The 14,716-nt window shown below is 28.0% G+C and overlaps 1 protein-coding gene across 1 annotated transcript in view; it reads right to left on the minus strand.

Moving 5' to 3' along the window:
• Window positions 1-5,081: 5,081 nt before the first annotated feature.
• The window catches only part of LOC107448282 (uncharacterized), a 44,442-nt gene continuing 34,807 nt past the window's right edge, over window positions 5,082-14,716 (minus strand). The window contains exon 4 of the mRNA XM_087152877.1: window positions 5,082-8,177. Coding sequence (XP_087009003.1) covers window positions 6,360-8,177 — 1,818 coding nt within the window. The 3' untranslated portion in view covers window positions 5,082-6,359. The remainder of the gene's footprint in view (window positions 8,178-14,716) is intronic.

Here is a 14,716-nt window from a genome sequence, read left to right on the forward strand (position 1 = left end):
TTTAAAATTAAAAACAATAATTAAGGCTTGTACGGACTGCAATATGAAGAAAATTAAGCAAATTGCTACCGAGAACTTTTTCTTAATAAATTAGGTAAAATTTTACAATTCAAACTAAACTCAACCTTAGCAAATGTTTTTTTACACTATTAAATTACTTTTAAGTTTAAAACCCAAAACGTAAAATAAAATAATTCCCCACCCAAAATAAAGAAATTTACTGTGTTTCTGACTTCATGGGAGCACTGAAAAGGACAGTAACTTTCACCGAAGTACTTTTGTAATGGCTTTTGGTAAATTTAGCAAAAATATATTGTTTTATAATGTGTGATAAGCATTTATAAATGTGGTAACGTTTAATAATTTTATTTTACCTTAAAGTCGGGAATAAAAGCTTTTTTTTTTTGGTAAAATTTGCTTTTCAATTTTGCATTTTTACTAAATATGTATTAATAAGAACAATTATTTTAAAAACCGAAATTTCCTGTTATATAGCATTTTTTTTTACCAAAACTCTCTTTTTCTAATATTGGACGATGATTTTGCGAGAATATTTTACCTGTGCAGTATCAATTGCACTTTAAATAAGAATTTCTAATGTAGAAAAAATACTTGCCTCGGACCATTTTAATTTAAAACAGCTATTTTTAACAACCAGTGTGTACAAAGATTTGCAATGTTTATGTTAGTTCTACGTTTTCCATTCACTTATTGTTATTACTCTTTTTTTTTTCAATCCTAAATAGAAGGTGAAAAAATTTATGTGTAATGTATTTGACATTCTAAAAGAGCTTTGAAAATTTTATTGCAAAGAAATACACAAACAATTGATTAATATTTTTGCTCAACCAGAACAATTGAATAGATAGAGCGTTTGCTTATTGCCTAGATAAAACATGTTATAATAGTGGCTGAACTCTTATCTCGATCACATTTTAAGCAGATTAGATTTCTAATTTAGTGTACTTCAATGAGCCGTGGTGGGTCATAAAGCATTCGCCTCCCTGTAAAGCAAGCCTGGTTTAAATATTAGAGATGCTGATTCATACGAATTCAGCTCCCGGCTCGCACTGCCCGCAATGCTCACATTAAATATTTTCAGTGGTAGATGGATCATGGGTTAGAATCCCCTTGCTGTTGGGCTAACTGTGGGAGTCTTGTGGCTTTCCTCCCCCATGTAAAGCAAATAGTGCGGGGCCCTCTACGAAGGCTAGTTTAATCTAAGGCTTGATCCAAGGGTTCCCTTGTCTTCTGGATTGGATTCAAAATAACAAGGAGCTGAATTTTGATGGTCGTTAACTTGGAATTAGGTAATCTGTTTCTATTTGTTCAAAAGTAGTATTTTTCATCTTATTTGCTTTGAATATTTAACATGCATAAATTGTTGTAGAAAAATTGTTTTTTTCCTCACGAGATCTTTATTTCTTTTTTATCTAAGCTCGCGCTTGAGTAAATGCTAATCAAAAGTAGCAAAAAATAGAGAGTGAGAGAGATTGCATGTTGCCAGACCTTAGCGTTCATAATGAAACTTAAAAGAAAGTAATTAATAAATAGCGATAAAAATCCTTCATAAATCAACCTATAGGAATTATTATAAGTTTCTTGAACAAGTAAAATTACTTTGCATTTATTTCCTCTTTTTGAGTTCGCAATCTTTATTCCTTAGGTAGTTTTTTTTTTCAACTGAGGATGATTATTTTCCAAATCCTGGTAATTGTCTATTTCGTTATGATCAACACATTAAAAAAAATATTCTTACAAAAAGTTTCTACTATTTCATACTTAAAAACCGAAATATTCAGTATTTTTGAAGAAATACTTAGATTTAGGAAGAAATTGACAATGATGAATTGAGTAGAGGAGCGACAAGGTGGTGAATCCTTCTAGATAAGAAAAATTTTTCGCCATCAAGCCTTAAAATAACGAAATAGCACTAACTAAATTGCACTAAGTAAATGGTTACCTGTCTATAAGGAATAATCAGGTAATTTTTACGTGATTCTTCATAGTATGGCGTAAGAACCAATTTTTCTGGTTAATTTGCTTTTTATTGTATTTTTGCTAAAAGTATGAGTAATAAAAATTAGAACTTAAAAACCGAAATTTCCAATGAATCCTTACCATAGCGAACAAAAACTACGAAATAAATTACATTAATTTAAATACTAAATTTTCCTATCGATTGAAAATTCTCGTTTTTTCTTTCATTAATGTCTTTCCCATATAAATATTGTTCTTATGCCAGTATACAGCAGCCTGTTTGCCTAATTTACCTCTAAGTTTACGGTTAGCAACATTTCTTTACCTTTACGGGTTTGGAATCATTTACAACTGTCATGGTTTTAAAACCGTAAACATGAAATTTAACTGGACAATAGAATTAGGTTATGTTAGGCTTTTCATTAGGAAGTGAACATTTAAATTAAGTTGTGGTTGAGTTTCGTTTTGTAAAATGAGCAGTGGAATGTGGCTCAAATAATTCATCTGGTGATGCCATCTATCGAGAGAGATTGGAAATACTAGACTTTTTTGACTTAAGCAGCTTTGTGTCGCTGCCGACTACGTGTGAATGAGAGTTTCATGTTTCAATAGTTCAGGGCCACCAATTGATGAGTGCAGGAGCTGAAAACTTTTCATACGTAGTAGAAATGGAGCAAATCTAAGTTATTTATATTATTAATAAGTAGTTTAAAGCTGAGATTCGCACCTACGTTCATGATATTGACAGATTAAGTCTTTCGCCTACAGCATGCAACCAGCTGCAAGGAACTAAGTGACTTCCTAAGGTGGGTCTAGTTGGTGCAAATAAAATTCTGGTTGTTTATCTGTATTAGGTGAAAACGGTCAATAAACGATTTTTCAAATAGTCAACAGTTTGAATACCATCTTTTTTATTGTTATCTGACTGTTTTGATTGAATATAGTGAAAATAATAAAATTAATTGTCATTTTGCAATTTTTTTTTTTCTGAAAAATATCGAACAGTGCAGAGGATGCAGCTGGGCTAAGAACAACTAACAATTTATTTTAGAGGAAAAATATTTCTAATGGAGAATCAAACATATGGCATAATTTATTTATAGTAGTTAGTAGTTATATAGTTAATTAGAATTATGATATGTTCAGCTCTCTTGCAATATACACAAAAAAGCCCCGAATATTTTAAAACTTTATCCAGAATTTTGATTGTTTTTAAAATTTCCTTTCGTGCTATAAATTTCAAATCAAAATATTTAATTTAAAATACTATTTTTTTTCTTCTCGATCTTAATCTTCCGCATTTTTTGAAGTAAAATTACCTCAAAAACACTGAATCACTCTAATTAAATAAATAGTACTGTAAGAATTAAGGTGTAATATATTAATATTTTAAGGTAAAAATGAATTTCACGTTAACATGGATATTACGGATAATGTACCTAAAGTGCTGGTACTTCATAATGCATACGGGCCAAATTTTTTGTTTAAAGTAATCACACATATCATCAAATCATACTTTATCGATGATAAGTTTTCTCTATACTTAAATATTTAATTTTTCAAATTTGTCCAAGTTTACCAGGAACGTCTTATCTTTAGTAATTAGTGGTGGAACTTAATATTAACCCATATATCATTTAAATTACTGTGTTGGAAAAGTATATTTTCCTGTTTCATAAGTATCTACTTCTTTTAATCAACTTTTGCTTTTACTCTTTCTCCTCAGAAACAGTCATTGAGTAGTCTTTTATGAAATTTTTGTTGTTCCTTATGTGTTAAGGAATATTTCAAGTGAAATAAGGTTTTTCTTAAGGATTTACATCTAAGATATATTATAGTATCTTGGATGATAATAAAACGTTAATAAAAGTATTGTTATTGGAAATATTAAAATAATCTTGTAGAATGTCATAATAAATACTAATCTATTGTGTGAAAATTGCAAAAAAAGTTTTTAAAAATTTTTCAAAAGCAAAATAATTGTCAATCTACTCAATGATAAAATATTCACCCATTTTTGCTACCTTGAAAATAATTGCAAGTATAACTATGAAAATACTTTATGGACAACTTAATTAACAATTAACTAACATTTCAATTTTTAGAACTTAAAATTCACATAAAAAATTACTAAGAATATAGAAAAAGTTAAAATTTATCATATATAGTTGTAACTTTGTAGATTAAGATTTAAACATACATTGTTTAGTATTCGATCGAAGTAAAATAAGTTTTATAATTACCATGCATACTTTAATTAATAAAATTGCAATATACCTGTTCCAATATTGATCTTGTTTGAATGCCTCAAGCGTATAAAACTCACAAAGCTGTAAAGATAAATCTACAAATTTCAAAGTTTAGATGCATGATCTGGTTAGAATTCTTTATTTTATGAGGTAATTTTTATTGAGAAGGGCATTTAAATAGTCAAAGTACTATATCAGAAGCATAACAAAAAAGTGAATTTTTAAAGTAAAATAAGATAACATTTATGAATTTATGAACAAACATTTACAAATTTATAAACATAAATAATTTACAAACTTAAATTACTTATGGATTTCTAAACTTGAGTTGATTATTTAATTAGGGAGCATAAATTATAAATAAATTTATAAATTGCTAATTACCAAAGTATTAACAGTGTAATTTAAAAATTTAAAAGTATTTTTATGAACATTTTTTAAAAAATTTAATTATCTTTTTTGTTTGTGTTTGTTAATTCTGTAATGTAAAAATTGCATCGATATTTTCATATCACAACACTATCTTTGGGAAATATCATGCAGTTTATAATACATAATTCAGTTTTTTATATTGCACATCGAAATCTGTTGATAATATTCTTCTATATTTGTGAAATATTTGTGACAACTTACGAATTTATCGATAATTGTATCAAGATGTTACTACATTTCTCTTTATTTTGTATTTATTATATCTATATTCTTCATTTATTTTTTTTTAAAAATAAATATTTGTGTATTAGAAAATGAAAGAGAACATTTTTATAAATAAAATTTATTTACAATGAATCAGCATTCCATACATTAGAATGAATACAAAAATATATTTTCTACAAAAAAAATATGCTTTACAGTATTTACAAAAAAAAAATAACCAAAATTATATATAGTTAAACAATATGATAATGAGTTTAAGTTTCATTCAAAACTGAACTACATTTTTTCAATATCAAACAAGGATTGGCTGAGCGCATTTAAGCATTCAAAGCTATAACGCTTTTCTCATGTAACAATATTAAAGTTATTTTTTAAGGTTTAATAGTTTAGTATACCTTGTTATTTTTGTTACAAAATTGTGTACCACTTTAGCATTCAGTAAGTCGATAAAAATATTATATTTTATGAATTTAAATGAATTTAAATGACATGAAATATTTTAGCTTTCTTTCAAGACCCATCATGTTATTTATCTTCACTGTTCATTAATTTTAACATTAACATGTTAGCATTAACTTTAATATTAACTTTAACACACACGCGTCATTAACTTTAACATTCACGTGTAAATACTAGTCGTTTTAAAGAATTAGTAATTTCGTCTTAAAAGACTTTAATTGCGTAACAAATACTTGTAATTCTATGTAAAATTCTATGTAAAATTGTAAAAAAGTAGGTATAAGCAAAACATATAAAGATATATCAACACTTCATTGCATAATCACCAATAGGCATATAGTTGCCATTACGTTATTTACAAATTTTAGTTTTCTGTTTTCTATATCTGGGATACAAACGTTTAAGTAATAATGTTAAGAAACAAATCTCTCCAAACTTCAAAAAAAGGCACTTTTCCATTTATTTTTAAAAAGATTGTTCAGATATTTTCCGCTTCTTTCGATTATCAATTCAAATAACAAAAAAAGTTATTATTTTTAAAAAATTTCTAAATTAATTCTTAATAATCTAAAGCTAATTTTTAAAATCAACTAAATATTTAAAAAATTTGAAACTATACAAATTACATAAATTTTACAACAGTATTCTATAATTCATTAATAATCTTTAATTTACAGTATTTATTTCAATATCAAAATGCAAACATTTTTATGTTTCAAAATGAGATATCAAGAATGAAAATGTTTAGTAAAATAGTGTAAGGATTCTGAAATAAATAAGTTTCTTAATCTATTTTTTCTTAGCTATGCTTCATTTACAGTTTCTCCCCTTCACGTTTGACATTTTGAGACTCACAATTCACTTCTTCTAGACAACTTCAGTCTGTTACTAAATAATCAAACCCTTTTCAATCTTATGGCAATATCAGCAATAAGCTGAATTAGACTTCAATGTAATTTTTTTTTCAGCCAAAATGTTTGACTGTATGGCTGTAAATATATATTAAATTTGTTATTATCGTCCAATTCCTGCATTAACCTTAACGTCTTTCCCTACTTCTGCTCCTAAAAATAATCTACCGTTAAGGTTAAGTATTGGCTTGGGCAGAAAGCCAACTGGTACAAGGGGCTCAACAACTGGAGGTGCGGCAATGGGTTTAACTGCAATGGGATTATGTAACTGAGGGAAAGGTTGAATTGATTGAGCAGTAGGTTTTGTAATAGCTACATCTACAGCTGGTTTTATACCCACATTTACACCGACTCCAATAACATTCCCTCCAGTCGATAAAGAAGTTCCTGGATTAGCCACAAAGGAAGTTGATCCTAGGTTTTTTGCTTGCTGTTCATTGCCAAGCTTTTCTATACTAAATTCATTTTCGTGGTTTGGTTTATGAATGTTTTGTTGTTGCTGATTATAATCACTTAATTCCTTGTAAAGCTGGTCTTGATTAGACTGTTGCAGTCCTTGAATTCCGGGAAGCTGTTGATTAGACAAAAGTTGTTGAATAGAATTTTGTAATCTTTGAAAATTCTCATGTTGTTGATTGGACAAAGTATGCTGTTGAGGTTGTTCTATTCCTTGATGTTGCTGGTTGGGCGAAGTCTGCTGGTTAGAGTGCTGTAATCCTTGAAATGCATTCTGATTTTGGTTGGATAAAGTAAATTGATTTTGTTGTGGCGCATGAACTTGTTGATGAAAGTCTATCAAACTCTTGATACTGTTCTGGAGATGTTCATTTGAAATTCCTTGGTGCGCATGTTGAAGCTGTGGAATACTTGCTTGCTGATGGTTTAAAATGGGAATTTGCTTTTCTTCAGAATTTAAAGATTGTGGCTGACTATCAAATAATGATTTAGAACCTAGTGGAGTGTGGTTATTTGAATAACCTTGTTTTGTTGTTTGGACGTCTTGGAGCTTCTGTTGATGGTTTGCTAAAGAAACTTGACTTAGCAAAGGCTTATTATTTTGCTGATTAAAACCAATAATTTGCTGAATACTTTGAAGTTGGGGCTGCTCATAAGAATTACCTACATTTGTTTGCTGAAATCCGGGAATGGAATGGTGTTGCACTGATTTAAGTTTTAAGTCCTCTTGGTGTTGTTGCTCTTGTAATTGCTGAATTTGTTGCTTAATTTTCTGTTCTTGTAACTCCTGAATTTGCTGATCACGATACTGCTGAATTTGGTGAATTAATTGTATTTGTTGTTCACGCGTCATCCGAGAAAGCATTTCATTTAAAAATTGCAATTGTTGTAGTTCATCAGCCGATAGTGGTTTATCTAAATAAAGGTCGCCCAAACTTTCCTGGCTGCTTTGATACTGTGGCTGTCTCGGATTCTGATGGAGAGATGAAATTTCTAGAGGATTTTTTTCTAATTGAGTATTGGCCTTAACATTTTGATTAGGCGAATAGAAACTTTTCTGGAGCTCTTGGAGCTGTTGTAAGTTTTTTAAAAGTTGGTGATATTGCTGTAAATTTCTAAAATTATTCTGCTCGTTTATATTTACATCAGATGATGATTTGCCTAAATTTTCACTCTCAGATTTAATTCCACTTGGCAAATATCCTAGAGGTAAGTGGGGTTGATTTGAATAAGTTATTTGTGGTGGTGAGTTATATGAAGTTGCACCAACACCATTTTGGTAATTCGGATTGTTTTCTTTAGAATAAGATTGGCTATCACTTTGACCTTTTTCAAAAATATCTTTAGTATTGTTATAATTAAAACCTTTATTTCCAAATACAAAGTCTCTTGGATCATACTCTCCGTTATACGCTTCGCCAATCCGGTTGGTCAGTAAAGTTAACGGCCCACCAGCCTGAGTGGCCTAAAATGTAGAAATATTAAATAAAAATCAAATAATAAAGTACACCCTAAAATAAGAAGGACACCGTTATAAAACTAAATGCAGTGAAATCTGTTTAAGTTGATCTCCATTCTCAAGAATCGCATTTATCTGACGTAATGAGAGGGCAGAAAATCATAACTTTATAATTTGTCTATCTTGTATATTGACCGTTGAAATGAGTCAAATTTATTTGAAAATACTATTAAATCCCCCTTGATAGGAAGAACAAAAAAGACTTTTTTCAGGAAATTTTTTATGCTGTTATGCTACATATTAGAATTTTATTGAACTTGTAGAATAGTAATAAAAGCTAATTTAAAACCCTTTCTGAGATGTTTATGAAGGATAACTATTAAAAGGTTTATTTACAATATGTTTGTAAGTATATGTAACAAAATAAATTTTTAAATGATGAAAAGATTATAATGTTAAATTTTCTAATTACATATTCTTCTGAGCTAATATTTAAAGAAATTATTCATAACAAGTACTTAGCATATATCACTAAAATAAAATAACTCTTTATTTTTTGTAAAAAAATATCAGTTTAATATTAAATTTAAGCTCCAAATGATAATTCACATTAGCAGTTAATAAATTGAATTTCTTAAAATATGTTGGATGCTTGTTGAATAAAATTTTTTGGTTATGTTAAAAAATTAATTGCATTTAGTTATATATTGATTAATGATTTTAAAGAAATATGCGAATAACAAGGTAAAAATATATATATGTTCAAATTGCTCATAAAAAATGAATATTGGAAGATATATAAAAATAACATGATAAAATAAATGAAGATAAATAACAACTCATTCTTTTCTATAAGTTGAATCCCTATCTAAAACAATGCACCACCAGTGCTTAACTTATACAGATTTCACTGTATATGAATATGCAGGTAGTTCAGTATTAGATACCCTATATATATATTTCTGGAATCCTTAGTAAAAATGAAGACAAGAATTATATACATTGGGAGAAAAATAAAAAAGCAATTAAATTATGGCGAATTCCGACTGAGGAAGCATGAAATATCAAAATCAATTTTATTTTGTTGAATTTTGAGGTTATTTCCATGCGGAGAAAAAAAATCAGGTCAAAATTATAGTACTCTACGGTAATAAAATGCCTGGTTAAAAAAATGTTTTTGCGGTTAATAAAACCAACCTACACGGTATTTAAAACATTCATTTGGTAGCTTCTCCGTTCCTGTGGCTCATGGCTTACCAGAAACTCTGGTGTTCAAAAATTGCGTAGTTCTTATTACGGAAAACTTAATAAAATATTCAAAATTGAAAAGAAAATTTTACCGAAATGATTTTTATGCCATGCTCTAAGATATAGTGATAAAATTAGCAAATTTTGCCACATTTACCAATTTTTTTCACTTATTATAAAACCATGTTTTATTGTTAATTTTACCAAAATCATTACCAAAGTGCTTCCAGAAAAACTACCGAACTTTTCGATGTTATCAAGAAGCTTGGAAAATTTTACTATATTCCGGTAGTTTTAACCATTTTATTTTTCTCAGTGCAATAATCGTCTTTCATTTCCACCCTGTTTCTCCTGTGAAACCACAGAGGAACCTTTTGTATCTTCCTTAGTTATCATTCGTCCGATTTCAATAACATTTCTCGCTTAAATAGTAAGTTGCGAACCCATGTGTCTGTTGGGGCTTCATTTTTGACAATGATTCTGATAATATATATATATATATATATATATATATATATATATATATATATATATATATATATATATATATATATATATATATATATATATATATATATATATATATATATATATATATATATATATATATATATATACATATATATATATATATATTATATATATATATATATATATATATATATATATATATATATATACATATATATATATATATATTATATATATATATATATATATATTATATATATATATATATATAATATATATATATATATATATATATATATATATATATATATATATATATATATATATATATATATATATATATATATATATATATATATATATATATATATATATATATATATATATATATATATATATATATATATATTCACAACATGGGAGTATAACAACAATATTCCTTTTTTTCACAACATGGGAGAGCGACACAATCTAAAATTGCAGGGGAAAAAAATAAAATAGAACGAACTGAAACTCCTTAAATTACTTTTGAATTTCTTGTAAAGTAAGCAAAAAAAGAAAGAAAAAAACTAACTGGAATAATTTTCGATCTAATGATCGGATCTTAATGTTTTAGGACTCAATCTTAATGGTTCGAGTGGATGACCTCAAATATACTAATTAATTTGTGCAGACGATATTTTAAATTACAAAATTAGGCACAAAAATGTACCTTCTCTGAATAAACTTATCTTCTTTTTTTTTGACGGATGCGGGTTTCTGACCCCCAAACTATAGGGGGTCACCACTATCAAGGAAATGTAGTTCAGTAGTTTAGTCAGGAGAGCGGTCCAAAGTTTGGGCCACTTAATGATATATATATATATATATATATATATATATATATATATATATATATATATATATATATATATATATATATATATATATATATATATATATATATATATATATATATATATATATATATATATATATATATATATATATATATATATATATATATATAATATTAAGGGTGATCATTACAGAACACTCTGCATAGTTTACAAATTACAGTTTCAGTTTTTTAGTTTATAATTACATAAAGCTTATTTCCATGACTCCAAGGAAGTGCGACTATTCAGTGCATTAATCCACATGCATCTAATGCCATGATTTCAGAACGTTAGAAATTTCATTTTTTTTTCTTTTGAAAAAAGGAAAAATCGTATTTGAAATTAGAAAGAATGAAAAGCTACATTCCATTCTCCTTTTTAAAACTTTGAACTGAGTTGTTTTTTTCTAAAGGAATTCAAACCATTTTTTGAAGATTACACAATTTTTCAAGACTCGATTCTCGATATACTTTCAGTGTTATATTCAATGTTTCAGTTCAAATATAAAATTAAAATTTCCTTCAAATTCATATTCCAAATATTCGTGAATAATAATTTCGTGATAATAAAAGCGCTTTCGACTCTAGTAAACTTCACACAATTCTGAAACAGGTTAAATTGGTTTAAAAATACCGTTAAGGCCGTTCGCTCGCTCGATCGGGAGAAAAGCAACCCCCATGTTATTCTATGGACAGTTCAGCCTTACATAAAATCGTCAATTTTCAAGATAATAACATTCTGTTTTTTGAAAACGAAAGAAAATAAAAATATCTTAATTAATGTGGAGGAAATTAAAAAAAAATTTTTTTTTTACTATTTTTTAAATTCAGAAAACTCAATCCAACTTCAAACAATTTTTATCGATAGTAGTTTTTCTCTCATCGAATTCTTAATCCGTGTAAATTAAGATTATATTCTTATCTTTCATTTAAAAAAAAAAAACTAGAAATATTTTGAAATTGGACGAAGAAAAATTGCGCCGAAATTTGAACTTTAAATCTAAGCTATCTGAGTTATTGTGCTGCCATCTACAACGAAGGCGTCTATTTACCTAATTATGCGAAGAGAAAAAAAAGCAACCCCTTAGTCCCCTCGGAAAGAACTGGTAATTGATTGGTTTAAGGAATGGCGGTTCATTCGAAAGAAAGTAGCCAAAATTTAACCTCTCCTTACTGGTGGAATAAGTAATTTTCCTTACTTGTAGAAATTTCTTAATGTTTTGCGAATTTTATTTTGGAAAACGCTTTACGTCTTTGATGTTTCCTTCGATTCTTAAAGTTCAGAAATGAAAGATCAGAATTAATATTATGGGTATGCATTGAAATCTGGTATTATACAAATAGAAAGACACTATACTTTATTATTATTATTATTGTTTAGTCAGCAGTTAGTAACCCCTCACCGAGCTTCGATACCGAACTAGGCAGTGCGTCCGTCTCATAATCAACCCCCTTCCCCTGAATGAATGATTCTGTATTTTTTTCATTAAATTATAGAAATCTACAAATCGGAAAATTTGCAAAAGTTTTTAATAAATTATTTTTGAGTTATCGGTAAAAAATTTCACAAATTAAAAACATTAACTATGAAATTTTCTGTTTTACTCTCAATAAATTTTATTTAAATCGAGTTTGCAAAATATACATTTGCCCATACATTAAAAACAGGAATTCAGGGGGAAAGTTATGTGAAGCTTTATTTGGAATAAATTGATTGTGCGATTTTTGCAACTTTCAGGTTATTATCAAAATACAACTTTTTTTTTTATTTCAACAAATAGTAAACATTATTTTCTTCTGAAAAGTAAAAATATGTACTGTTATTAATTTTTTTTATTATTCGCAATTTTAATAGCAAAACGGCAAACTCGCAAAAAAAAAAAAAATTTAGAAAAAATATACATTTTCTTATGGGAAATTGAATGGAATAATCCAATTTCGATGGAATGGGAAATTACATTATTTAATAATTTTAAATTTAAGTTTTGAAACTAGATACATGAATTTATATTCAGAAAATAACACATGATTTACCCCTTCAATAAATAATAAATTTTCGAAAATAACACATGATTTACCCCTTCAATAAATAATAAATTTTCGAAAATAACACATGATTTACCCCTTCAATAAATAATAAATTTTCTTATAAATAATAAATAATACATTCAATAAATAATACATTTGTTACCGGGGTAAAGTATAAGACACCGGCATTCCATGACATTGCATGGAATGTCAGGTTTTTTTTTTTTTCCTCCAAACATGAAATATGAGAATTATTACATATTTTCCCTAGACACTATATGTAATAGCTAGGCATTCTATAGAATGACAAATGATATTTAGGCAAAGTAAGAAAAAAGATCATGATAAGGCTACTATGTAAATCACGCGCATTCCTCAATAATTAAAATGTTATACGCAAAAAATAATGAGAGAGAGAAAAAAATAATAAAAAATAACGTTTATTAAATACTGCCATTAAATAAATGTATTCAAGATGCGTAGAGAAAATGAAAGTTGGATAAAACAAAATTTATGCCTTGTAGAATCCATGCCATATAAAGGGAAACAAAATTTTCATATACAAATGAAGAAATTAAAATTAATCTACTTGCTCTGATATGGTAAGCTTCAAAGACGTTGAATTACATTTCATTACATTCGAAACGAATCATAGGCATATTTTATACTTTGCAGGTATTTCATTACATTGAATGCTTAGAAAATGTGAGAAATAAGAGTCCTTTCAGGCACTGGCTAGTTTAGGTATAACAACGCCTTGACATTCCACAGAATGTTGACTTTCAAACTTTGCCGGTAACATACATATCAAAATGGAAGAGCCGTGGTTGCTCAGGGGATAGAGTGCTCTCCTCCAAATGAGGTGATTTCGAATCCAAGTGATAGTTAGTCATACGAAATCCGCCCACGGCTCACACCGAGCGCAATGCTAACAAAAAATATCCTCAGTGTCAGACGAATCATGGATCCGTCAGACTATCCGTGGTAGGTTTTCGTGGTTTTCATGTCCACCTAACGCAAAGACGTGTTAGTTCTCTCAAAACGTTCTCCACGAAGGCAAATTTTCTCCCAATACTTGATTGAAGAGTTACTTTGTCTTCTGGATTGTGTTCAAAAATACAAGGCTACGGAGTTGGTAGTCATAAACTGGAAATTGGGTTGGCTGTTCAACGACAATTACTAAAAAAAAAAAAGAAGTAAAAGAAGGGAGGGAAAAAAATGGAAATATTGGAAACCGGTAAGAAAATCATTTCTTATTTTTAATCCATAAATATCAATATATTTTCGGACAGTTATAATAAAGATACGGGACAGTTTTTTTATCCGAAAAAAATAAATGTTGATGAATATTTTGTAATCACAAATAGTGAAATCTTATTTTATTCCTTATGATCTTAATTTTTTTCCTGACAGTTTCCAGTTTTTTTTAAAGAAAATAGCAAAATATAATAAATCATTATTGATAAGATTTCGGAAATAAATAATTTATACAATTACAATTTTCAGCTGTATACAATCCTTATCCCCCCCCCCTCCATGTATTCGCATCTCGCCTCCGTCGCGCGTTTACTTTATATTTTCGAAACAGCGTAAACAGTAAGAAACGAAAACTGAAAAAAAAAGAAAGTAAATAAGCTAAATAATGAATATAAGAAAAACAAGAAACTGTATCCATCTCTTCCTGTTACTATGGGGTATATGCATAAAACCGGTTTTTTCTGGCTATTCAAATGTGTAGTTGTACTAGCAGGGACTGATATAGGGGAGAAGACGATTTTTCAAAGCAAAGCCTACTATGATGAATGAGATGGTGGATTACTATGAACTAAGATGCCTCGCTTGCTTAGCTTTTATGTATAATAAAACTAAAATAAGACTTTCTGATGCATAATAACTGAATGCTAAACAACTTTTAAAATAT

Source organism: Parasteatoda tepidariorum, chromosome 10, assembly GCF_982258835.1.
Source record: "Parasteatoda tepidariorum strain Cologne lab strain chromosome 10, Ptep-v5.0, whole genome shotgun sequence".
Classification (NCBI taxonomy): Eukaryota; Metazoa; Arthropoda; class Arachnida; order Araneae; family Theridiidae; genus Parasteatoda; species Parasteatoda tepidariorum.